The sequence below is a fragment of the Festucalex cinctus genome, chromosome 16 (genome assembly GCF_051991245.1).
Source record: "Festucalex cinctus isolate MCC-2025b chromosome 16, RoL_Fcin_1.0, whole genome shotgun sequence".
NCBI classification, from domain to species: domain Eukaryota; kingdom Metazoa; phylum Chordata; class Actinopteri; order Syngnathiformes; family Syngnathidae; genus Festucalex; species Festucalex cinctus.
Genome location: NC_135426.1, coordinates 18,859,087 through 18,885,506, shown reverse-complemented (window position 1 = coordinate 18,885,506; position 26,420 = coordinate 18,859,087). Strand labels below are relative to the sequence as shown.

Sequence of the window (26,420 nt, the reverse complement as noted above, 5' to 3'; positions counted from 1 at the left end):
CACTTGTTATTGTTCTGTCAACCTTTCGTCGGCAAAAATTAGGAAATAACCTTTGGCACAAATGTGTATATTTGTGAAGAAAAGCAGAAAGAATAGTCAGCAACATTTTGTTATGTTTTTTTTGTTTTTGTTTTTTTTACTCGGCTTGTCAGGTCACGTGCTTGAGTACGTCACCGGACGTGTCAGTCACAGCTGGTGGGCGTGGCTTATGTCATCGGCGTCGGCAAGCAGCCCATAAGCGGGACAAGAGCCCAAAGCATGTCACACGCCACCCGAACCCGACCTGAGCGGCACCGACGACATGGCCGACAAAGAGGCCACCAGGTACCTTCTGAACACTCCTATTTTGCTTTGCTTTTTCTTTTGTTTGCGACCTTGTTCCCCGCTGACGAAAGTCTTGTTTGCATACTCTGCTCCAAATACAACTTGTGGCTTTTCCATCACTTAACCTCTTGAGACCCAAGCTTTTGTTTGGTCCAAGAAGCATAAATAACTTGCTCAAGGTAAAATGCTGTTGCACCAAATTTGGGAGGGAAACTAAGCAAATAAAAAAACAAAAACAAAAAAAAACCCATCAAATTTAAAATTCACTGGTTCATGTGATTGCTGAGTTTGCACTTCAGCTGTGTCATGTGCTTATGGTGGGATTGATAGGAAACGATGTCATGGGAAAAGGACAGTCTCAAAGCACAAAATCAGTTGTTTCCAAGAAACATTATCAACAAGAATGTTCAACCTTCTCAAATTGTCGTGCTCCAGAAAAACTGGCTTCCTGTTGAACGAGCGGATGTGCTCTCAATCTGCTCATTTGCACTTTTGTCTTTTTCCTCCCACCCCATACTGCTTTGTTTTTTTGTCTGATTCCTTCTTCCTCCACACTCAGGATCACGAGAGGCAGGAAATGTGTCGACGTGCACATTTCCATGTTTGTTTGTAATCTCATGTCCATGAAATACTTCTTAAGGTCAAAATATCATCAGTTTTAAAATGTGTATTTCCTCATTATCATAAAAAATAACAAATGTAAATGAAACGTTTTTGACAAAGTGTTGCTCGTCTGCTTGCAGAGTTTTCAAGAAGACCAGCCCCAACTGCAAGGTAGGCTGACCGCCGCCGCAAGTGATGTGCAGGTGAGCGCTGACGATTCTCCACTCCTCAGCTCAGCGTTTATCTGGGCAAGCGTGACTTCATCGACCACCTGGATCACGTGGACGCAGTCGGTGAGTATAAACACGCTCGTAAAACTTGCAGAGTGACGTCGACGTGTTTGCTGGTGCAGATGGAGTCGTCCTGGTGGATCCCGAGTATCTACAAGATCGCAAAGGTAAAAGCGGCAGCGTGCTTGTCGCTCCTTCACCACCAATATTAATATTCAAAAGCAGAGGCCTCAGAGTTTATCAAAAACAAGACTGAACTTGAATATTGGAAATAAATTGTGATTCAATTCACATATATTGCACATAAACATTAAAGTTGTATTTAAATAGAAGTTAAAAAACAACCAGTTGTTCAAGATTACAAGAAAATTAAGTCAGTACAACTTAACTTTACTTACGTTGGCTGTAATTTATTTTGCACACCACTAGAGGGAGCCAGTTCGAAATCAATACATTGTTATCTTGACTTGTGCTGCATTCGAGGAAGTCGGACAGCGACCAAAGCGTTGACAGCGAATATAAACAACAAAGATGGCTGATTCCGATAAATTGTTTGCTGTTCTGGTTAACGCATAAAGTTACTTATTTTCAACTAAATTAATTATAATAAATAAATAGATAAATATGTTTATAACCCAATAAATTATGTTTTGCCATTCACAGTCTTCCTCTCTATCCGGTCGAGTGATGTCAGATGTAAGTTGGTTGCAGTGATAATTTGTCAGAAACTTTTAAGTGTTCAGTGCACTTTATTTAATGTTCAAACTTGTTTATATTCATTATGCAGCTGTAAAATTAATCTCAAGCATTTATGCACTTTTTTTTTTTTTTTTTTTTTTTTTTTAGGTGAAAACTAAGTTATTGTCAGTTCAACATGGTTCATTAAAACAATGAAGACACCGTTGTATTAAATGTATCTTGCGTGTTAAACTACAATTACAAATAGGTGTTTTAATTTTCGGTATAAAAGTTGAAATATATGCTGAAGGAAAATCTCAACTAAACTGTCAATCAGATTAAAACTAAAATGCAATCAGATGACTAAATTCTAAACTCTGACTTCCCATTTTCCTTGAGTGCAGCATTCTTATTTTTTGTAGCACAAAACTTGGCATTTAAACAGGGGTGTGTAGACTTTTTATTTATAAGTTCGAACTGTGCCTCATGAGACAGTGGTGTCCACAATATTAAGCTATTTCAGGACTGAAACTGTTTTTTGATGAGTGATTAGTCCTATTACGCTCATCTTCAAATGTTGACAACAAAGTCGAACGCGTTGCAGTGTTCGTGAGCCTGGCGTGCGTGTTCCGTTACGGTCGGGAGGACGTGGACGTCCTGGGGCTGTCCTTCCGGAAGGATCTCTACGTCAGCACTTTGCAGGCCTTCCCTCGGGTTCTCCATCAGGAGCCGTTGACTTCCCTCCAGGAGAAGCTGCTGCGCAGGCTGGGCCAGCACGCGCACCCCTTCCGCTTCAACGTAAGCCGCCGCGCCGCTCGGGACGCTTTTTGGGGAGGAGCCTAAAGCGCCGCCGTGCGTTCAGATCCCCCAGGAGCTGCCCTGCTCGATCACCCTGCAGCCCGGTCCCGAGGACACGGGCAAGGCGTGCGGCGTGGATTTCGAGCTGCAGGCCTACTGCGCCAAGACGGCCGGCGAGAAGCTCCATCAAAGGTTGCCCGAAACGGACGACTGTGACGCCGGCGTGGACAACATTCTTTTTTTTTTTTTCTGTTTTCTTCCAGGAACTCTGTGCATTTACTGATCCGGAAGGTGCAGTACGCTCCGGAGAAGGCAGGCCCTCAACCCACCGTGGAAAGCAGTCGAAGTTTCCTGATGTCCGAAAGGCCGCTTCATCTGGAGGTGTCGCTGGATAAGGAGGTGATGATTTTCCACATTGGAATTAAGAGTAATGGCATTTAAAAGAAAACAAAAAAAAAAAACATGTAGCGAGATGATGCCACATAGGAATGTTGAAAAATGTTTGCAGGGTGCCACCATGGAATTTTGCAAATTCTAAAATATGCAGGGGTCGACTCTAGTTTTCAGTTGCAACATCACCAGTCACCACTAGATGGCAGACATGGCTTAGTTGCATTTATACTGGATCTTTTATAGCCCTATACTACAATGAGAGTATGCATTTTTTTTTTCCCGATTGGGAATGATATGCAGGACAAACATAATACTGTGATATTAATATTTTTAGGGAGGTTCTTTTTGTGAAAAACATGTTTTTTGCACTTATTGTTGGTTGCTTGTTCAGCAGCTATATAAAAAGCAGTCCAGTCCAGTTTTGTGCCATCCTTGAATGGTAAATTCTATGCACTGGAATTTTTTTTTGAGTTAGATCAATACTGTTCATTCAGTAGTCTTATCGATTCAACAGATCATCGTTGCTCTTTTTTTTGGGGGGTGCACATGTTTGTGCTCATTAATTCAGCTGAAACCTGTCGAAAATCTCATACCCTTCACCTCAACCGAATACTTCAGTCGTGAAGTTGTCAGGGGACCAGAGGAAGGATCAGAGAAAGGAAAGGTGAAATCCGGCACCAACCAGTCACCACCTACTACCCACAGTTACAAACCAGAATCTTTCACCAACCCCAGAAACGTCAAGACGCCAACAAATTAGGTAGACCTCAAGAGACCAGAGGAAAGACTAAAGGAAGGATGTATGAAGCAGAGTGAGATCCACAAACGGCTTCCACCAAATTTCAGTAGATGCTAGTGTGGTGGATATGGCATGCACTTTTTTTTGTTTTTTTTACAGTAATGTATTATGTATCAAAAATGATATTTTAAAAGCACCTATTTTGTCATACATCTAATTAGAAAGTTAACTCTTTACTCGCATGATAAGTTTTCCAACTTTGAAAAATTGTGCCAAACAATCATCTCGCCCCTTGTGACAAACACGGCAGCTGTACTACCACGGCGAGCCCATCAGCGTGAACGTCCACATCTCCAACAACTCCAGCAAGACGGTCAGGAAGGTGAAAATTGCAGGTGAGCGGCTGTCAGTAGCGCACGTCACATGTTGGCGGTGCCGCCGCTTGACGCCATCTTGCTCCCCTGTGCAGTGCGCCAGTATGCCGACATCTGTCTGTTCTCCAAGGCTCAGTACAAATGTCCCGTGGCCCAGCTGGAGGCCGAGTGAGTTCATTGCCATCTTCCTGTTGAGTTTCGGCCATGACATGTCCCCCATTTTGTTTGTCTCTCGACCAGCGAGCAGGTCTGCGCCAGTTCCACCTTCTGCCAGGTGTACACGCTGACGCCCTGCATGGGTGCCAATCGGCAGAAGCGAGGCCTGGCGCTGGATGGCAAGCTCAAGCACCAAGACACCAATCTGGCCTCCAGCACCATGTACGCGCACGAACGCACGCATATCGCCACCATTTTGTTTAAGGGCGGTTGTTTGTGTTGCAGATTGAAGGAAGGTTGCAACAAGGAGATGTTGGGCATCGTTGTGTCCTACCGGGTCAAGGTCAAACTGGTGGTGTCTCGTGGCGGGTACGTCAACAGCTCATGCGCTCGCATTGCATTGTGGGAGCACAGGAAACAGGACGTGAGCACTATGGTGTTTTTAATAGGGATGTAACGATAACGGCAATATCGTGATATTAAAACTGCCACAATATATCGTCGTCGTCATGTCACGATATTAAAAGCAGCACATCTTTTAAAAAAAAAAAAAAAAGGTCAGGTTGATTTCCATTTGTGCAGTTCTAGCACCCTCTGGTGGCTAGTTTTTTAGTGCAGTTAAATTTTCACAGTGCATGTTTTGGCCCTTCTATGTTTAAAATCCACACTAATGGTCAGATGAAGATGCTTGTGAACCGAGTCAATATGTGGAGGAACTCAATATGTGCGTGCATTCGCAAGCAAGTGCCTCAATATTAAATGTTATTAGAGATTGTAGGTTGTTTTATATGCATTGCAGTAATGTCCAGAAGCACAATGCCCCTCCCCCTTTAACATGAAGTAATTTTACACAGGCTGTGATTGAGCCTGAACCATATCTACCACAATAATTAGAATTGGTTTTGTGTGAGTGCAGGGACATGTCAGTGGAGCTTCCTTTTGTCCTGATGCATCCCAAACCAAGCGACCCGGAACCAGGTGACGCACACCTCAATCATCTTGATTAATCTGATAAGCAGACAGGATTAAAGCGCAATTCAATTTGTGCTGTTTACAGCAGCTACGCAAGCTGACGCCGCCGTGGGGACCGACCTCGTCACTTTTGATACAGAGTAAGGAGAGAGTGTCGCCGAGCTCGGGTCTGGGTAGCAACGTGACCTGAGTTCCCTAAAATGAGACGAATGGTCACTTCAACTTTAGTATCAATTCTTGTCAAGTTGATGCATCCAGATGACAGCAGAAATCGAACATTTGTGAGAAGACGGAAGTTCATTTATTATGGAGGATTTTCAAGGCGTTTATAAAAAAAAAAAAGTCACTTTGCTACATACATTGGAGCTTTTCTTGGCAACATTTCCTTCTTCTTTTCTGCAGCTCTTCCTCTCAAGTCGACGATTTGGTGTTCCAAGACTTTGGCCGCCTGCATTTAGCGGGGGCTGAGCGCGGAGCCGAGGGCGACCCCTTGTGTTAGCCGTTGCCACGGTTACCATTAGATCGCAGCAGGGAAGACTGCACCGGCCACAATGACTGTTTATTTGTATGCAAAGATTTTTAATGGCTGAGCAAAGAATATTGATGAATTCAAATCGCACACACTGTAGTCCAAACGCATTCATGGTGTGTGTCTTGTTCAAATAAAGTTAAAGCAAACAAGTTTGCCTCTGTTCATATTTGCTGCGATGCGAGCAGCGGTGGCGGCGGCGGCTCCAACATGACCTCGCAGGTCCGTCCCAGCTCTCCCAATTTGACTTTGGCATACTCGGCCCTGTTGAGCGCCATCTGACAGTCTTTCCTGGACGAATAGGTGGAGCCCTCATGAGGTTGGCCTGTGGCAACCTGGAGGAGTGAAGGGATAAGCCCACCTTGCGTTCAAGCATGGAACTGTGGCGTGTGCGCGTGCGTTGTTACCTGCGTCAAGTAGCGGATTTGGCCACTCAGTTCGCTCTCCACTCTGTTGACGGAGCTCTGGAATTGGACCAGCTGTCTGTCCAGCAGACTGGCGTTGTGTTTGTCTTTGGAAAGTTCCATCACAATGTTGCCTGCACAAATGCGGACAACAATTGGTCACCTCCACACTTGAATTGACTCAGTATAAAGGTATTAAATCAGCTGTGCAATTGTTTGCTAAATCAGAATAGAAACATTTCACTATGCGAAGTTATGTATATTGAGTAATTAATCAGAGGAGCTCATGAATAATTAAATGCCTGTGCAATGTTCAAATCGAGGAGCAATAATTTAATATCGAGTGATTAATAACCTGGCTTCGGAAGAGCAAATGTGATTTATTAAAAGACAGGAAGTGAGCTGACCTGCACACTGCAGGACCATCGCGATCTCTTTCTCAACCTCCTCCAGAGCTCGCAGGCGCTCGTTCGCCATCGACAAGAAGAAGAAGGTGGAAGACGAGAACTTGATGAATTTTGAAGGCGAACGTCGTCGTGAAACATCAAATGCGACGGAATCGAAGTGCGAAAGAAAAAGCCATACTGCGCACGCGCAGAATAGCAGCCATTTTTCTACGGGTCTTATAACAGACAAAATAAATTTCACTTATCCGAAATTGTATGTGTGATATGTTATACTTGATATAAATATATTAATTAGTTTTTAAGAACACTTAGGGCAATGGACCGCTATAGGCACACATCGAACTCTACACCATTTTGCTAACGTATTTTCAATGACTAAGTTTGTCTATGTGGATTTGCCGTACAAGTCACACTGTAACTTCAGTGTTTGGAAACTTTTTTTTAATCCAAACTTTATTGAACAAAATATATCAACAAATAATGACAAGGTGGCAGATACTTTATAAAACAAATAGCTTAAACCCATGTAATATTGTGTATTGTATTACAAATAGTGTGTAAGGCTAAATTGAAGCTTGTATATCTTAATTTGTCAGTAATTCCACAAACAAAAATGTAAAAGTACTATTAATTTTCATTTATATATCATACATATTAATCTACTATTATTAATCTATTGTCAATTATGTAACAGTGTCACGATGTTATGAGAATGTTTCTGCATCAGACGTCCAAAGGGTGGCAGCACCGCTCCGAAGCTCCTCCAGGTAACTAAATTAATTTCTCATAGTTTGCAACATATCTTTTATGTTGTATTTAATTTTTGTTTCTCACTTTCTCATTAATGCTTCATTAATGTGCTCACAGTGGTGTTGCTATTTACATTTCAGAGGAATTTTTGTTTTGTTTTGTTTTTTTGTGAGGTGGGTCGCGCTAATGTCACGCTGTGCTCGGTCGCGCGTTAGTGACGTCACTTGGCGGACAGGCAGGCAAGATGTCGGCATCGTCTTGGCTGCATGGCCAGTCTGCTGGGCGTTTGACTGAAGGTTTTTTGTCGGTTCTGAAGGAGCAGCGCCCTGAGTATTTACCCGGCCTGCTGGACAGCTATCGAGAGCATGGGGTCTTCCGCACGCAGGTACGTGCATAACGTTCGCACGCCCACCCGATCGAACGCGTGCTAGCTTCCTAGCGAGCCGACTGCTAACCTGCTCGCTTTTGTTATTCGGTTGGCAAAAGAACTCAGACGTTAGACTTCAGGACAAGTATATTATATGTGTGTAGAAAAAGACTAATGCGAGTAGAAGGACTGATTTTACTAAAAGTTTTTTTTTTTTTTTTAAATAAATAAATAGAGTCTGAATGGTAGCCTCGTTCTTTTCTTGCCTTACTAGTAGTTGTGCTCGCACCGAGAAGGGAAAAAAATAAGTGTAGAATAACTGGTCATTCTTAAACGCTTAATATTACAAAAAAACAAAAAAAAAACAAGAAACAGCTGTTTACAACTTCCGGCTGGCTGCAAAAAAATTGTAGCATTAAAAAAACCGTAGGCAGTTGGTTTAAAAAATCCTAACCTAGAGCTTTGGGGGCGACCACATTAACCAGTAGTATGCCACAAGTTAGTGCACAATCACTGGTGCACAATTATTTTTTATTTTTTTTGGTAGTTGTGCGACTCAGGGCAAAATATCCACTAAGCTACTATCGTTGTGTTCAGTGTGAGTTGTAACAAAAGTGCATGTTGACAGGGTGCCAGTGCAGTCAGCGGTGTACTTGGGTTTAGCAATGCCAAGCTGGCTTCCAGCAAGACCAAGTGAGTGTCTTCCCCAATATTAACGCAACTTACAGTATCCCTTGGAGCAGCAAGTCATATGTGTGCGTTTGTCTTAGGTTTGAGGGGTTGTGTCTCCTGGCCATGCTGGTTCAGGACAGTTCATGTGAGCTGTTCCAGCAACATTGTCTCTCCTGGCTGCGCTCACTTCAGCAAGTCATACAGGTGACACTGAACGCGCGAAAGTCGCTGCCGGTGACATCTGGGAGGATGTTTCCTCAAAGGTTCTTCTCCAGTCGCAGGCACCCGTTCACACCATCCAGTTGGCCGTGACCATCTTGAAGGACTTGCTGCAGTATTCGTCTCAGCTGGCCGAGCTGGCGCGGGAGGTGGGCCTCAACTGTGTCCTGGGCATCCTCACGTCACTGCTGGGCTTGAAGGCGGAGGTGAGCAAAGAAAGCAAGTCGTCACATCTACTCTGTATAGTCACCCTCAAAGAAAGCAAAAACATCAACACATTGTAAAAAAAACAAAAAAAACAGTCGAAATAAGGGATGTCATGTAGCTCTAGTTGAAGTGTTTTAGAGAAGATGCCTGATTGTAGTCTTCTTGTGATGTCAGTGTGAACTGGCGGCCATGGAGGGCATGACGGCATGTATGACCTACTACCCCCGAGCATGCGGATCCCTGCGGGTAAGACGCGTGACGCCACCTTTCATTTGCTTGGTCATCATTAGTTATTAATATACATACACATGTATTTTATACATATACAGTTGTGCAATGGATCAGCGTTGATCCGTGGTCGGTTCGGCTCGATTACGATCCGCGGATTGGTTGGTGGGGGGGAAAAAACCTTACAACAAACGATCAGGCTAACTTTGAAGTAAAGTTTGATGGCAATGCAAATAGCCATTAGTAGACATTTACTTTGAAAGTGTCCCACATCGTGGCATGATGGTTAGCTTGACTTCCTTTTTAGACATTTGTAGTTTTGATTGACATTATAGTTGCGACTATCATCAACTCTATCATCTGCCTCATATTGCACTTAAAGTTGTGTTCCTAAATCATAAATGGCTGTATTAGACATTTGGAATTGATTTTGTTTTGTTTAATTTAATGAGAAAAAAGCTTTTTATAAAATAAAGGAAGACACTAAATCCTAAACGGCTATATTGGACATTTAGAATATATATATATTTTTAATTTAATGGAAAAAAAAAAACATTTTACAAAATAAATGACACCAAATCCTAAATGCCTATATTAGACATTTTGAATTGATTTTTTTATTTATTTTTTTTATTTAATGGGCAAAAAGGCATTTTACAAAATAAATTAACACTAAATCCTAAACAGCTATGTTATACATTTTGAATGGATTTTTTATTTTTATTTTTTATTTTTTTATTTAATGGGAAAAGCGTTTTACAAAATAAATAGACACTAAATCTTAAATGGCTACGTTAGACATTTTGAATTGATTATTATTTTTTTATTTAATTTAATGGGAAAGAGCTTTACAAAATAAATGACACTAAATCCTAAATGCCTATATTAGACATTTTGAATTTATATATTTTTTATTTAATTATTTATTTATTTTTTATTTAATTTTTTGGAAAAAGAAAAGCGCTACACAAAATAAATGAAGACACTAAATCCTAAATGGCTATGTTAGACATTTTGAATTGATTTTTTTTTTTTAAATGGGTATGAGCATTTTACAAAAATAAGTACACATTTTTTCTGATCCGAAAAATGATCCGATCCGAACCGTGACTTTTGTGATCCGTTGCACCACTAATATACGTATAAATCTATATGTATATTGTATGTAAATGCATATACGTCAGCATTGATTTTATTTTCAGGACAAACTGGGGGCCTACTTCCTCTCCAAAATGGACAGTTCCAGCAAGAAAAGCCAAGAGGTTTGTCTTCCTTAAAGCCGCGGTGGCTCCCGTTGACGTCCCGCGTCACGTTATGCGTGTGTTGTGGTCCCATCAGATGGCCTGCCAGTGCTACGGCCGCCTCCCCAGCCTGGGCGGCCTGACGGACCGAGCGTCGGGCGCCGGCCGAGCCGACCGATGGATCGATCAGGTCCACTGCCTGCTGGCCTCGGCCAATGGCGTGCTGTCTCACCTCTACCGCGGCTCCGAATCGGGTACGCCCTCCCCCGGACGCGTCGTCGCGTCTTGTTGCAACCTTTGGCTGAGATGTTGTCGCTGTGCGTCGCCACAGACAGAACGGCCCAATATGAAGGTCCCGGGGTGGAGCTCTGCTTTCCTCTTCTCGACCAATCAGATGCCCTGCTGCCGCTGCAGCTGCAACGCAGATACACGGCAGTGTGCCTGGCGCTCAAGCACACGCTCAGGTAGGCACTGGCACAGACATTTGCAGGGTGGGAAAATGTAAATATTAGGCGCTAAAATTTATTAAAGAGATACTTGACTCATTGCGCCATTTTCTGCAGAAAAAAGTGAATATTTGATAGCTTCATTATTTTTCATGTACAATTAATAACTTAAATGACATGACCAGTGCTGACTCACCTGTTTTCTGAGTTTGGTTCATGACCTACACAGGTTATGTCATCTTCAGTCACCAGCAAGTGGAATAATTAGTTTTTAAAGGTGTGAATTGTACATGAAAAGTTATCAAATTAATTCTGGATAAAATATTAACTTTGTACTCCTGAAAATGGCTCAATGAGTCAAGTACTGGTATCCTTTTAATTGTAATTAATCGCATGACTTCAATAGTTAACTCGCGATTAATTGCAAATTTTAATTCATGCTCTTGTTAGCATAAAAGTGGAAAAAAATGTTCCTAAAATTGAGTTAAAATGAAAAAAAAAAATGGACTGTAAAAAACGAGTGTCATAATGATTTGTGTTGAGGTCGTTTTTCTGCCACTAGATGGCATAATTACTTTTTTAAGAGGGCGGCAGCTCATTGCATTTTTCTTTTCATATTTCATATTTAACATGAAGTAACTTGTGAAATTGTGCACATTTTTAAAATTGTAAAATACAACTTGATCCCAGTCTCCACAAATATATGCTTTACCAAGACAGATGTTTTGCGCATATGGAATGTGATTTAAATGTTTTGTTTTTGCTGTTCATTTTTGTTGTTGTAAAGAGACCAATAAAGTTAATTACAAAAAAATAATAACAATGGGATACTTTCCTTGTTTAGCCATTTTTGGCAGTCAAACATTAATATTTTGCTTATAATAAATTTGGTATTTTCATGATTTTTCATACCTCTTGTAAATACATATTTTTTCAGTGTATTGATTTGTTTTTTTTTCCCCCCAAATGATGTGAACGTCACGTCCCTTCAGGGTGGATCCGGCGTCGGCCGTGCGTCTGCCCGTCAGGCCCATTCTCAACCTGGTGTGCCGGGCTCTCGCCGTCAGCGCCAAGAGCATCGTGAGCATCCGCCCGCTCCACACCGATGCATCCGTTGTTAACCCGCTAGTCATCCGCACCCGTTTTTTTTTGCAGAATTTAACCGGCGACGGCAGCGTGAGGCTGCTGCTGCTGCCCGCCATCCACACCAGCACGTTGGAGGTCTTGTCTGCGCTCTTCACGGTGTAAGTTGAAAATTGTGCACGCCGCGTGCGCCCTGCGAAAAGCACTTAGCCGTCCTCCTCTTGGCGGCAGCGTGCGGAGCAGCATGGTGCAGTACGCCACCGTACTCCAGAGGCTGTATTCCCAAACCCTGAGTGCATGGACGCCTCCGCCTGAAGCCAACCCCGGACAGCAGAGAGCCTACAGGTACGTGATGGTGCCACTCTTGATCATGCCCAGTGTTTATTTTTGTTTGTTTTTTTAAATATCTTTCCCAATATAGAAAAATGTCGACAAAAGTATCTATTGAGAAGTAGTGATCATCTACCTAGGGATAGACAGACTATAAATATAAATATTTATAGTATTTTTATATTTTTCATTGCTGTATTATACAATAATCTATATAGTTTTTAGTATGAGCTCCTTTTTTTTTTTTTTTTTGACCTTTTTTTTTGCCAACCTCCCCTTAATATCGTAATAATTATCATATTGTGGCCTTCATATCGTGATAATATCGTCTTGTGATGTTTGCATATCGTTACATTCCTACTCATAACGAGGGCTGTAACGATAACGGCAATATCGTGATATCGCGATATTAAAACTGCCTCAATATCGTCGCTGTCATGTCACGATATTAAAAGCAGCACATCTTTCAAAAAAGTCAGGTTGGTTTCCATTTGTGCAGTTCTAGCACCATCCGGTGGCTATTTTTTTAGTGCAGTTTAATTTTCACAAGGCATGTTTTGGCCCTTCTATATTTAAAATCCACGCTAATGGTCAGATGAAGAGGAACGTAATTTGCTTGTGAAGAGAGTCAATATGTGGAGGAACTCAGTGTTCGTACATTAGCAAGTAACTGCCTCAATATTAAGTGTTATTAGATATTATAGGTTGTTTATGTGCATTGCTGTAATGTACAAAAGCACAATATTGTTTTTTGTTTTGTTTTTTTTTGCTTTAATATTCCCATGAATATAGAAAAATGGCATCAAAAGTATCTGTTGAGAAGTAGAAGCCTCTGTTTACTTGCAAATTGATGTCGTGAATGTCAAATGTGAGCCACAATTCAATCCCAACATCCCCTTTTGATCTCGCAGCTCAGTGCGCGTGTCAGTGTACAGAAGCCTGGAAGCGTGGGTGCAGGTGGCCGGAGCATCCGCCGGCATCCTCCAGGGGAGCCCCGCCCACACCGAGCTCCTTTTTTCCCACCTCCTCGGTGACATCACGCCCGGGGCGGAGTCCATCAAGGTGTTGTGCGTTTTGTTTCTGTCGTGAGCGTACGGCGTCGCTAAAACGGGTCATGTCCGTTTCCTTCCCTGCTGCCGCAGCTCCGCGCGGGCTTGTCAGCCGACGTGGTTCCCGGAGGCAAACCGGGCCCTCGCAGGACCAAACCGTTGGTCATGGCCGATGCGGTCGGGCCCTCCCTCCAGAGGAAAGGCGACACTTTGGCCAACCAGGATACTTGCCTTTCAGCTCTCAAGGGTGAGTTGCTCGATCGTTCTCTTATCTTTCTGGATGATGGCCCATTCCAATTATTTTCTTCTCCCGCTAAGCGCTGAGACAAATTATACTGACCAGCGGAACCCTCCTCAAGGATGATCTGCACAAGGTAAATGCTTCACGGTGACACAGATCCGTTTTGAGAGCGAGAGAGTTGTTATATACGACTTTGTGCGACAGCGTCTCCACGAGGTCCTGCTGCCATTGTGCGTGCGCTTGCAGCAGCAGCAGTCCAGCTGCAACGGCGCCTCTGAGTCTGCAGGGGGCATCAGCGGGCAATACGGCGGCGCCCTGACGCGGCGGGAACTCTACAGGTATGCTATGCACGTACAGTCAACTAGAGCTGTCAAAATTAACAAGGAAACAATGACCAAACTGGTAACAGCACTTTTTATTGATCACTATACGAATACGAAGTATGAAATAAACACCAATCATTGGTTACCTCATTTGCTCCCAAAAACGTATAAATACGTTCTTTTTTAAATGTTTGTGTCCCAAAGACGTATTTCTGTTTTTATTTTTTTTATTTTTTTATGATACAGCATACAGAAGGCTTTGATGCAGCCTCTCAACTGAAAAGAACGTTTGAAGAAATGGTAGTTATTACACAAACGGCCAGTAGGTGGCAGCAGAGCATAGGGCCCGGAACCAGCGCCATGTTGGAAAAAAGCTCAATTACTCACAATTCTAACTAGATTTGTGAAGAATGATGAAACTTAGTTATATTCTAATGCTGATTGTTGCAAAATGGAAACAAATATATGATACAGAAATATACCTATTTTTCCTGAAGGTTGTTGCTGGCTCTTGTCCTGGTCCCGTCCCCCTCGTGGCCTCCCCCTCTCACCTGCGCCGTGTCCATTCTCAGCAAAGGCCGCGCAGACCGCAACCTCAAGGTTTGGATGCTGATGTTGTTGCCGTGAGCAACGTAGTCCGCGTGCTGACCTCAGTCCCTTTCAGGTGTCTTCGTTCTGTGCTGAGGCGCTGACCATGTGCAACGCGCTGGTCCACCCGCGCGCTCCCTCCATCGCCATCCCCTTACCACCCCTCACCCTGAAGCCCACCCCCTCTGCTCCCATCCTCCCGTCCTCCCAGGGCCCGACCCCCGGCCTCCCCTTACCCACCCTCCTCGGGGGCCCCGCCTCCTCGGGCCCCTTCCCCGCCCGCCACTCGCTCGCTCTGCTGGGCTCCCTCGAGAACCACCTGTCTCTGGTTCCGGGCCACGCCTCCAGCGACGCCATCCTGTCCCCGCACGCGCACCACCAACCCGAGCCGTCCAGCCTGGGCCCCCCGGAGGGGCAGAGACCCATTTTTGTGCGCTATGACAAAGAGGAGGCCGAGGACGTGGAGATCTCGCTGGCCAGCGACTCCGACGACAGCGTGGTGATCGTTCCTCCGGGGATGCTCGCCGCGGAGGCGCGCGAGCCCGCCGAGACTTCGGCGGCCCCGCCTCCGAACCCGACCGCCGCTGCCGCCGTCATGCCCGCGGGAAGTGCCGCCGAGCCCGCGACGGTGGCTCCCGCCGCCGCCACGGATGGGGTTTCCCTCCCCAATGACCTCGCTGCCTCCCCGCTTCCCGCCGCCCCCGTCAACTCCTTCGCTCCTCCCGCCCCCTCGGTGGTCTCCCTCGTCCCGCAGGGCGGCGACGGCGAGCCGCCGGCCGTCAGACCTCAACTCCAGCAGATGTTGATGCAGCCCTCGGCCGCCGGAGCACTGGGGCTGCCCCTCCAGATGCACCCGATGCAGAATCAGCTGGGCCCGCCGCCAGCTCGACTTCCCGCCGCCTCCAACAACGAAGACTCGGCCGTCATCAACATCAACAGCACGGACGACGAGGACGACGAGGAAGACATGGAGGATGACGAAGAGCTGGAGGAAGATGAGGACGAGGAGGAAGGCAGCGATTTCCCCGAGGGCGAGTTTTACGAGGGCGAGGAGTTCGATGAGTTTGACGAAGAAGGGGAGGAGTTGGAAGAGGAAGAAGAGGAGGACGAGGAGGAAGACGAGGAAGACGAAGACGGGCCGACGCCTCCTCCGTTGGAGGGAGTAGATGACAACGTGAATGTCGGCGGCATAGAGGAGGAGAAGGTGCTCCGGGCGGAAGTCGCGCCGGACGCCTCAAACGAGGACGCGGAAGCCGTGCGTGGCATCCAGGAGATCCAGCTCAGCAGAGCCGAGGTCGCCGGCGAGCGCGCCAGAGTGCAGGAGGTGGAGAGCATCGGCGTCCTGGAAGGGGCCCGAGAGGATGAGGAGGAGGAGGAGGAGAGCGAGAGGATGGACGACCCCACCATGCCTCAGATCCTGTGCGTGACCGGAGGTGCGCCGGAGGAAGACGAGCCGGCTGAGGACGAGGCGACCGAAGTGGCCCCACTTCAGCACGAGCCGCCGGACGCCGAGCTTCCGCTGCAGCAGCAGGTACGCAAAAACAAGGCAACGTACGGGAACGATTCCTAATGTGAGTCAGTTTTTCCACTGTGAGCTGGGGATAGTGTCCACAGAACATAAACACAAAACCGAGAGCGTTATTGTACACTACTAATGGGAAAATGAAGCTTCGTGATGCCTCATGAAGCATTTGCAGTATTTTTGTACTCGATGCTCTCGCTTTGAGGTCAAAATGGAAACTTCACAATAAGGCAATCGAAAACGTGTCTGTGTCTCACTGCGCGCACCAGCAGGAGGCGCCGCCGGCCCCCACACAGGAAGCCAGCGCCAGTGACGACCAGCCGCCTGTCCTTCAAAACGAACTCTTGGCGGCACCCCCTGAGGGAAGCAGCCCACCGCCTGCAGAACCCGCAGCCTTGTCGGGCTCTGAAGAGCGCCCCCAGGAGGAAGAAAAGGACAAAGACACGCAGTCTGCAGAGATGGAGAGAGGCGTGGAAGAGAGCGAAGGCGACCAGGGGAAAGGAGTTAAGCGCAAGAGAGACGACGTACACGACGACGAAGAGGCAGGACCAAGCACCGGCAAGACAAAGGTAAACTTGACACTATTTTGACAAGTTGCGTTCAGTTTAATTGGGGAAAAGAACAAAAATAAATCATTAAAAGAAAAAAATACAAATGGATCATTTATACATGTTTGAAAACAGCTTCCACTCACCTTGTACTTGAGTTGAAAGAAATGATTTACCCGTATCGCAATCTTTGGACGCTTATCCCTCTGTGAGGCGACACAGGCAGATTTGAATATTCGCCGCATTTTGTCTCCCCCAGATGCACGACGACGCCATCGCCGCCATGTTGGCCGATTTTGTCCCCTGCCCCCCTGACGACGACGAGGTTGCCGCCTCCGGGTCGAACCCCTGACAAACGCAACGGAGGCTTGCCATGTTTTTTGTTGTTGTTGTTTTTGTCCGTACTTGCACATTGTCACGATTCGTTTGTTCACTCATTATTTTTCACGTGCACCTCTGTTGTAAAATGAGACTTCTTTGACTATGTCGGTGTCTATCAAACTACACATTGTGAGATGGAGATATCTGACTCGTGAATTAGCTCAGAATGTTAAGTTGCTACACAGACTACATGTATATTGTGCTGTGTTCTGTCATCACTTGTCATGTGCTTTGATATAAAAAAGTAAAAACATTGAAATGAGAGATGACTGTCGACATATTCACTTACTTCCATCTAACAAGTACAGGAGAGTCTTTTACTTTTTCTAGTTGTAAAGTGTAGGGCTTGTACGTTGCCACTTTTACTGCATAGTGTACATATAGACAACAGTATATTATCTCAATATAATGAATTGTGACTCACACAGGTTAGGTTTACGTTTCGCAGCATTTTTTTTTTTTAACTGATGGACTTTCACTTGGTTGTTGATGGTTCTGACAATAATATGCATATCTTTGAGTAACACACGGAGATATACCTTATAGAATATAAGGGAGACAAAAAATTCTAGGAGAAAATGAAGTCTTTTGCCGTAGAAACAGAAAATAGCGTGAAAACGCCATGAAGAAATCAACATAAAGTTACGCCGACTGAGTGGCAACATAAGATGGCCGCCGTTGGCTTCCGCTCTTCCTGGTTCGCTGGCGGTTTACTTCCGGGTTCAGAGTGTAGTGGGCGTGTCCTAGACCAATGTCCACCGAACTTGACTTTTCTTGCTTTCTGCTTGATTACTCGCTCAGCGTTCACAAAAAGTCGATTTTCCACAGGTAAGATAAACGAAAGAAACGTTTTAGAGCGAATTTGAAGTTTATTTCGCCGCTAATAAAATGTATTTGTTTGACAACGTTTGGTGTGAAGGTTGTTGTGCTTTACATATTTTAGTTGATTTATTGTGAATAATCCTCATGTCATGCTCTATCACGAAGACAGTTTGCCAAGCAGCCCTTGACCTCTACTCTGCATTGATAACTTGAAGGCCAAATAGCGAGCAAAAATGCGTCCAGCGAGGTCAATCATTTAATATTAAAAATAAGTAACAAGAGAGGACATTTACACAGGAATTGTGTGATTATTGAAGCTCTGGTGCTAAACAGAAATGCTGGAGAATTGATGGTATTGTTGCTTGAAACGATTAAAAAAAATAAGTAAACACATATCTCTTAAGTTTGGAATTTTATTGTGGAAGTTTGAGGAATGTCAAATATTTGACATTTAGTTCTGTTCGTATATGTGGTGAAAGGTAAATATGTTTGTGAACTATCTGAAAAACTGTGACGTTGAAGTTTGGAAATATGTGGAAATAAGTGGCAAGTTTTATTTCAATATTTGTTTTCTGGTGGGAATTTTTTTTTGAACGTTATTAGTGTGAATGTCCAGAGTGTTGTTAATATTTGGAGGTTGGAATCAAATGTGGAAGGTGAGCGGTATAATGATGAAGAAATGTGACAAATGAAAGGCCATCCTGTACTCATTTGCGGTTTTGAAGACAATGAAGCAGCAAGTGGCTGACCTCCCCAGCGGGCCGCTGGACATCTACAGACGAAAAGCTTCTTTCCCATGGAAGGACATGCTTTTGTTTCTGGAAGGGGAAGAGGCATTGGCATTGAAGGTATAGCGAGACGGCAAGTGTTGTATGGTCTTCTGAGCTCACATTTCTTGTCATGTGCCACAGCAACGAGTTTTCACAGCGTTGGAGAATGACCCGCTTTTCTCCAGGACGCCGGGTGAAGACCTCCCTGTGGAGAAAATGCGGGAACTCACCTTCCTCAGGTGCCAGGTGGATTGTGTATTTTACACATGACGACAACGAGACTCAAAGATCCATTTGGGTTGGAAACGAACAGGGTGAAGCAGCTGTTCCGCTACGACTTCCTGACCGATGACGAGGCCATGGCCGACCCGTGGAAGACGGTGGTCCTCAACAACTGCTTGGGAATGTTCGATTGGTCCTTGTCGGCCAAGTACTTTCTCAGCAAAGGCGTGAGTACTCAGGAGAGTAATAATAATAATAATAATAATAATAATAATAATAATAAAATTCAGTATTAACTCATTGACTCACAGCCATTTTACCTGAAGCAACCCTCTTCACTCTCCCGGCTGTTCTACTGGATTTTGACTGATTTTGCAAGGCCCACAGAATATTGTGTTCTATTGCTATAAAAACATTTTCATCAGAAAAATATATTTCTGTTTCCGTTTTGCAGCAATTGGTATTAGAATATAGCAGTTTCATTGTTATTCCCAAATCGTTTTAAAACTGGAAAATTGCCTTTTGTAACATGGCCCTGGTTGATCTCTTATACTCTGCTGCCACCTGCTGGCCGTTTGTGTAAATACTACCATTGCTTTACCCGTTCTCTGCAGTTCAGAGGCTGCATCAAAGCCTTCTGTATGCTGTAGCATAGAAAAACATAAACGTATAAATACGTCTTTGGGACACGTGAAACATTTAAAATAGAACATTTATACGTTTTTGGGAACAAATTAGTTAATGACCTGGTGATTCTAATCCTTCACATTTTTTTTTTACATGTAGTCGCAACTACGCATGGGCCGATTACCGGTTTGATGGTTTACCATGGTTTTGAAAAGTCAAGGTTTCAATAACCGGGATGTCACCGGTAATGAGCTCCTTTTTTCTTTTTTGAGAGGATGTCGAAGCAGGGCACAATATGATTGGCTACTTGCAGAGTTGAGTAGAAGAGCCGCCTCTGAAGTTAATTGCCTCCAATTATTTTGTTTTGTGCATTTTAGTTTAAAAAAATGGTGCCAGTGGGTACTAGTTAGCTGCAAGGACAACATGAGTAGCTGTTACGACACTGTGACTTTCTCAGTAGAATTGAAAATAGAAGAAGAATTGTAATTGATTTATTTAACCTTAAAAATTGTACAGGTTGTGTACCTAATAATAATATTCTATATATTGTTTCAAAATAAAAGAAATGCAGTTTTTATTTACCCACATATTTTTAGAAGGTTATTACAGAGCTGAACTTTTCTGATACTGCGATATTTTTGCTCAGATGTTTGGAGGAACGGTGGCCAGCAGCGGCTCAGCACGACACCACAAATTCGTGGATGCCACCAACGATATGACGGTAAGCGCCGTGGTCCTCTTCACGTCACGTCACGTCGAACGAACGCCATCCGCTCGTAACGCGCTCGTTCTCCACCATTTTTCCCGGAGGCGTTCGGATGCTTCGCGCTGACCGAGCTGAGTCACGGCAGCAACACCAGAGCCATGAGGACCACCGCCACCTACGAGCCGTCCACACAGGTGGGAAAACGCTCGCCGCCGCGAGTAACCTAACGCCTGTGCTTTGCGAACATGGCGTGCTGGGCTCCGGGATGTTTTGCAGGAGTTCGTCATCAACTCTCCGGATTTCGAGGCAGCCAAGTTCTGGGTGGGTAACCTAGGGAAGACGGCTACACACGCGCTGGTGTTGGCGCAGCTCTACACGGCGGACGGGGTTTGCCACGGCCTGCACTCTTTCGTGGTCCCGGTACGCTTTGAGCTTTGTCTCTTTCTAGTGCATTAGCGCAAATCTAAGTGAGCGTTTAACGCAGGTGAGAGATCCCAAGACGCTGCTGGCGCTGCCTGGCGTGCTGGTCGGCGATATGGGCAAGAAGCTGGGCCAGAACGGACTGGATAACGGGTACGCTCATATGCCGAATGGAAATCGTGCACTGTAAATCATGAAAATTATGAATAATCAATGTTTATTTACTTAATTTATGAACACAAGCGTATAAGATGCCAAAATGCTACAAAAATGTAGCATTTTGGTTACTTGCACTTACACAAGTGGCAATATGGGAAAAAAATGCTAAGTTTTTAGCATTTAGCCTACAAGTACATATTTTAGATGTATCTATTTGTGAAAGTTGATGACTGACTGCACGCAGGTTCGTAATGTTCCACGACGTGAGGATCCCGCGGGAGAATCTCCTGAACAAAACTGGAGACGTGACTCCCGCCGGCGGTTACGTGACGCCTTTCCAGGTAAACGCCGTCGTCCTCCCGAGCCACCTTTTGCGAACGTCGAGGCCAACGCGTTTGTGCTTGTCAAGGACCCCAACAAGCGTTTCGGGGCGTCGCTGGGCGCCCTGTCCGGAGGCCGGGTGTCCATTGCCAGGATGGCCCTGGTCAACCTCAAGCTGGCTCTGACCGTGGCGGTACGCTTCTCCGCCACTAGGAGGCAGTTCGGGCACAAGGATGGCCAGGAACTTCCTGTCCTTGAGTACCAGTTGCAGGTTAGAGGCTAAATTTGTTTTGCCGGTCTTATTTTATTCCCTCCTCTGAATCCGGTGGGGACCAGCTGAAATGTACTCTTAAAAACAAATAGATAGATATGCCAGTTAAGGCTCAATTTAGTTTAAATGCTATTATTTATTGAACAGCATTTTCATGCTAATGGTTAGTATTGAACTTTGTCCAGTAATTACACTTTGATTTAGATTACACGGCTATTCATACAAAATGCTTCAGTAATGTATATAGATAACCATCTTAATATTATGCTCTTCCTAAAAAAAAAAACAACTTTTATCGGCATAACTTGATCATGACTTTTTCCTTCTACTCTCTAATGTGGCTACAATTTAACTATCGGAACGTGCGGAACCACACTGCCCCTGAGTGGCCAAATTGGGTACAACATGATCAGCAATCCCAGTAAAGGCACACACAAGCAAGTCAAGTCAAACAAGGGCAAGACAGTATAAAGTAACTTAAATAAAATAGATTTTGGGACATTTAAAATAGATTCTTAATTGTACTAAATGAGAATCGCGATTCTTCTGAAAATTGATTTTTAAATTTTTTTTTGGCACACCCCTAACAAGCAGGACTTGTATTTTCATTTTTTTTGCAGCATAAAATCAGGATGCAATCTTTGTTTTGCATTCTATTTATGTCCTTACTCTATTTTTATGAAGTACAATATAAATAGTGATATATTTGCTATTTTTCTTTCTTAAAAAACAAACCTTGCTTTGTGTCTTTGCAGCAATGGCGTCTGATTCCGTACCTGGCGGCGGCCTACGCTCTGGAGCGTTTCTCCAAATCCCTCTTCGGCAACTTCGTGGAGTTTCGCATGGGGCAGATGATGAGGGCGAACTCGGACACACAGGTGTGTTCATGCGCTTTTCTTTGTCCGCCACAAAATAGCTCAAATCACGAAAGTACAGAATATGCCGGACATTTTTTTGAACATTGATGATAAAGCGAATCCAAGTTGATCTCCTCTTTCCAAAATTTCTCAAGGGTTTCCAGATGATAAGACGTTTTACATATGTGTTATCTGCGTTCATGTTTGACTTAAATGTGCGCGCGTGTGTGGCAGGCCGAGCTGGGTAGGGAGATCCACGCGCTGGCCTGTTCCGGCAAGCCCTTGGCCTCGTGGACGGCTCAGCGGGGGATCCAGGAGTGCCGCGAGGCGTGCGGCGGTCACGGTTACCTGGCCAGTGCGTATTTCTGTCTTGAGGGCCCCGCTCTCGGCACAAGTACATAATGCTTTCCTAGCTAGAGTTAGCTAGCAACACTTGAAGCTGGCACAGGTACATAATGCTTTCCTAGCTAGAGTTAGCTAGCTACACTTGAAGCTGGCACAAGTACATAATGCTTTCCTAGCTAGAGTTAGCTAGCAACACTTGAAGCTGGCACAAGTACATAATGCTTTCCTAGCTAGAGTTAGCTAGCAACACTTGAAGCTGGCATAGGTACATAATGCTTTCCTAGCTAGAGTTAGCTAGCAACGCTTGAAGCTGGCACAAGTACATAATGCTTTCCTAGCTAGAGTTAGCTAGCAACACTTGAAGCTGGCACAAGTACATAATGCTTTCCTAGCTAGTTAGCTAGCAACACTTGAAGCTGGCACAAGTACATAATGCTTTCCTAGCTAGAGTTAGCTAGCAACACTTGAAGGTGGCACAAGTACATAATGCTTTCCTAGCTAGAGTTAGCTAGCAACACTTGAAGCTGGCACAAGTACATAATGCTTTCCTAGCTAGAGTTAGCTAGCCACACTTGAAGCTTCCTTGTGCTTTGCTCGCCTCCACAGTGAACCGCCTTGGCAATCTACGCGATGACAACGACCCCAATTGCACCTACGAGGGGGACAACAACGTGTTACTTCAGCAAACCAGCAACTACCTGATGGCGTGGATGGATGCCAAGCGACGTGGTCAGTCTTCAGCCTTTTCTTCTTTCTATCACACCTCAGGCTAGCACAGTAGTGAAGGCATACAGCAAATATTAGAGATGCTTTAGTACAATTTTTTTGTCCTTGTTCATTTGTGTTGATACCGAACCCGCTTTCAGACGGCGTGCGCATCCACTCTCCTCTTCACTCCGTGGACTTCCTGGACGATTTCCACAAGATCCGAGACGGCCGCTTCGCAGCGCGCACGCTTGACGACTGCATGGATTCCGCAGGTATTTTTCTCCGTCAACTAGGTGACACTCACAGGATCCAAAGCGTCATTGCTTGACGGCTTCCTCGTCAGTGGCGTTGGCGGCCTACAAGTGGCTGGTGTGCTTCCTCTTGGAGGAGAGTCACAAGAGGCTGCAGCAGCAACGGGCTTCGGGACAAGACGACTTTGAGGCCCGGAACAACAGCCAGGCAAGAGACCACTTTTTTTGTTGTGCGACACAAATGTAGATTTCAATTATTACGACCACTTTTGAACATTTTCCATTTAAAGTGGAAGTCAACCGTTAACATTTATTGAGGATAATAAGTTATATGTGTCCTCACTAGTCTAAACATGACATTCTGATTAATATTACATTTTTGGAATATGAGTTAAGAAGCAAATTCCACTGATCTATATATATGACTGGATAGCCGATAGGCCAAGACTTTTGAGTATGCTAAGGTAGCATTAGCATTAGAATGCTAACTTAACATTAGCATGCTAACCTTGTATTAGCATGCTAAGCTAGTATTAGATTTAGCATGCTAACAGCATTAACATTAGCATGCTAACTTAGCAGTAGCATGCTAAGCTAGCAGTAGCATGCTAAGCTAGAATTAGCATTAGCATGCTAAGCTAGTATTAGATTTAGCATGCTAACAGCATTAACATTAGCATGCTAACTTAGCAGTAGCATGCTAAGATAGCAGTAGCATGCTAAGCTAGAATTAGCATGTAAAGCTAGCATGAGGCTATCCAGTCATATATACAGGTCAGTGGGGGCGGCCATTTTGCACTTGCTGTCGACTTAAGATGACATCACAGTTGTTTAGGGCTCAGTCAACGAGCAGTCACAGCTCACCTGTTTTCTGAAGCTGAGCCGTGATTGGTTGTTATCTGAGACCTGCGCAGCACTGATGTCTTCTTCAACCAAGTGGCAAAATGGCTGTCCCCCGAGATGGACAAAAACAGTTTGCTTTTACTGCTTAACTCATATTCCCCTATCACAATATCAACCAAAATACCATATTTAGACTAGTGGGATTACATATAACATATTATTGTCAAAAAAAAACAAAAAAAAAACAGGATTGACTTTCGCTTTAATTGAATGTCGTCCATCGGTCCAGGTGTACTACTGCCGCGACCTGGCCTTGGCCTACATCGAACACTGCTGCCTCCAGAGGTTTCACGAGTGGACTCGTGACGACGACACGCCCACCCAGCTGCGAGCGGTCCTCGGGAAGCTTTGCGCCCTTTATGGACTGTGGAGTCTCAGCAGACACATGGGCACACTGTACCAAGGTGAATGCACACATGCAAATAATGTAATATAGGTATCTGTTCATTTTCAGTCCAAAGTTGTAAGCCCCCAGATATTCACTTGTCTCAGGCCCGTTCCTCCTGTCTCAGTTGAACGAGAACAAAATGTGACCTTAGTTTGTTTCCTTTGAGCTTGTTTTGCCTTCTCCCGAAAGACACTCTTCTTCTGCTGTTACATTTTCTTCTTCTACGCCACTAAGCAGCAGTTCTTGATCTGTATATATTACTGGATAGCCAATAGACCAAGACTACTCGCCATACGATCCTATACATTTACAATATCAAAATTGGAGGACATTTGAGACAGTACTTTGTAGAAAGAGGATTTAAACGAGAAACGGCTCGTTCTTGTTCAATTGAGACAGCAACACTGCCTCCCCGTGGACGGAAGAGGAACAGGCCTGAGACGCGTCTGAGGGCTTGTTGTGCAAATCTCGAAAACAGCATGATGTTTGTCTCAAAAATAAATGCACGTGTGTGACGATCCACAAACGCACTTTTGACAACTCGCAAGCAAAAGTCATGGAAAATGCACACAAGAAATTTAAAAAGTCGTGAAAATCGCGGATATATTTGTGGATCTCAAAAACACATGTGAAAATCACAAATTTATTTGTGTGAGTATTTTTGAGACAAATCTCTCCCTATAACGTAACTGACCATTAAAGTAACCTCTCCCTGTCACGCAATGCAACTCTCAAATACACCAGCAGGTGGCACAATAATCAAAATAAACAGAGTCGTCAGCAGTCAGCAAATTACCTATATTGTCATTTTACCATCTTGTAGAAAAGTAAATACATTTTAATATGATCATGAACTTAGAATTAGGACAGTTACACTAATTGTTAGTTACATGTACCTTTTTCTTTTTTCAAGAATTCATATGACATTTTTTTTTTAATGAGGCTTAGCCAGTGCAACCCCATCTATATTGGCACAGTCACGCTTTGTGTGCTTGAATGCAGGTGCTTTCCTGAGCGGAAGGGAGCCGGCCCACTTGATCCAGACGGCCATTGTTACTCTCTGCGCGCAGGTGTGACGATGATGCATCATTCCTAGCAAAATGGTCAAGGCAGGCTCTTGTGAAAGTCAAGTTGTTTGCAGCTGAAGGATGACGCGGTGGCGCTGGTCGATGCGATCGCTCCCCCGGACTTCATCCTCAACTCGCCTATCGGCAATGCTGACGGACAGGCAAGTTGCTTGTTTACGTGCACTACTCACACATGCTAAAGCAGAAGTCAAGTCCAAAATGTTATTTCCAATGTACTCTCTGCAAATTGTTTGTCCCTCCGGCCGCAGCTGTACAAGAATCTTTGGTCCACGGTGATGCAGGGCCACCAAGCGCTGGAGAGGCCGTCCTGGTGGAAAGAGTTCTGCGCCGACAAGCCCGCCGTGGGATCTCTGCGGCCCAAACTCTAGGCGGCACACACTTGCTCCGTTTCTCGTCAACTTGCTAATTCTCGTGATTGGGAATGAAAGAATTGGCTTAAAGAATAAGTGAATGATTGAGGCAATCATTCACTTATTCTTTAAGCCAATTCTTTGGCTATCTTCTCAGCCTTTTAATGTCATTCTCGCACATCTAAAACCAAAACGCGCATCAGCTTCTTGGCACTAGATTTGTTTGGTAAATTGCGGAGAGAAATGCAAAGTTTTGTTCACCGACAACCATAAATAATGTGTATGTGCCTTTGTCTTTGCCACCTTGTGGGGCCCATACACGTGTTTTTCCAGGTTTAACTATCAAGTGTGGGGACTGACTTTAAATTGTGGGGACATTTTGGTGGTCCCCACAAGTTCAGACCTCTTTT

At 44.6% G+C, this 26,420-nt stretch overlaps 4 protein-coding genes across 5 annotated transcripts; 3 read left to right on the top strand and 1 right to left on the bottom strand.

Moving 5' to 3' along the window:
- The first annotated feature begins 163 nt into the window (after positions 1–163).
- On the top strand, positions 164–5,948 carry LOC144003667 (arrestin red cell-like). Its single transcript, XM_077500155.1, has 14 exons — positions 164–324; positions 1,068–1,098; positions 1,160–1,220; positions 1,280–1,324; positions 2,440–2,633; positions 2,698–2,825; positions 2,897–3,032; positions 4,076–4,160; positions 4,235–4,307; positions 4,380–4,517; positions 4,581–4,664; positions 5,212–5,273; positions 5,353–5,407; positions 5,670–5,948. The coding sequence occupies exons 1-14, from the start codon at positions 302–304 to the stop codon at positions 5,764–5,766; spliced, it is 1,212 nt and encodes a 403-aa protein (XP_077356281.1). The 5' UTR covers positions 164–301; the 3' UTR covers positions 5,767–5,948.
- med11 (mediator complex subunit 11) lies at positions 5,555–6,798 on the bottom strand. Its single transcript, XM_077500159.1, has 3 exons — positions 6,608–6,798; positions 6,204–6,334; positions 5,555–6,131 (listed from the first exon to the last, which is right to left on the bottom strand). The coding sequence occupies exons 1-3, from the start codon at positions 6,675–6,677 to the stop codon at positions 5,961–5,963; spliced, it is 372 nt and encodes a 123-aa protein (XP_077356285.1). The 5' UTR covers positions 6,678–6,798; the 3' UTR covers positions 5,555–5,960.
- A 747-nt stretch (positions 6,799–7,545) lies between these two features.
- On the top strand, positions 7,546–17,066 carry pelp1 (proline, glutamate and leucine rich protein 1). Of its 2 annotated transcripts, none has more exons than XM_077500148.1 (19): positions 7,546–7,742; positions 8,353–8,417; positions 8,495–8,600; positions 8,672–8,821; positions 8,997–9,068; positions 10,253–10,312; positions 10,389–10,545; positions 10,623–10,755; positions 11,730–11,817; positions 11,893–11,981; positions 12,052–12,165; positions 13,062–13,212; positions 13,293–13,446; positions 13,518–13,573; positions 13,645–13,778; positions 14,261–14,363; positions 14,428–15,882; positions 16,146–16,442; positions 16,681–17,066. In XM_077500148.1, the coding sequence occupies exons 1-19, from the start codon at positions 7,602–7,604 to the stop codon at positions 16,771–16,773; spliced, it is 3,618 nt and encodes a 1,205-aa protein (XP_077356274.1). In that variant the 5' UTR covers positions 7,546–7,601; the 3' UTR covers positions 16,774–17,066. The 2 variants fall into 2 exon arrangements, with proteins under 2 accessions (XP_077356274.1, XP_077356273.1); XM_077500147.1 differs by having other exon boundaries at positions 7,547–7,742; positions 16,143–16,442.
- A 419-nt stretch (positions 17,067–17,485) lies between these two features.
- On the top strand, positions 17,486–26,108 carry acox3 (acyl-CoA oxidase 3, pristanoyl). Its single transcript, XM_077500149.1, has 19 exons — positions 17,486–17,630; positions 18,350–18,472; positions 18,536–18,633; positions 18,708–18,843; positions 19,890–19,964; positions 20,054–20,143; positions 20,226–20,369; positions 20,434–20,522; positions 20,773–20,869; positions 20,938–21,120; positions 21,876–21,998; positions 22,212–22,332; positions 22,929–23,051; positions 23,189–23,302; positions 23,374–23,489; positions 24,414–24,588; positions 25,575–25,642; positions 25,714–25,800; positions 25,909–26,108. The coding sequence occupies exons 2-19, from the start codon at positions 18,353–18,355 to the stop codon at positions 26,026–26,028; spliced, it is 2,079 nt and encodes a 692-aa protein (XP_077356275.1). The 5' UTR covers positions 17,486–17,630; positions 18,350–18,352; the 3' UTR covers positions 26,029–26,108.
- The last annotated feature ends 312 nt before the right edge of the window (positions 26,109–26,420 follow it).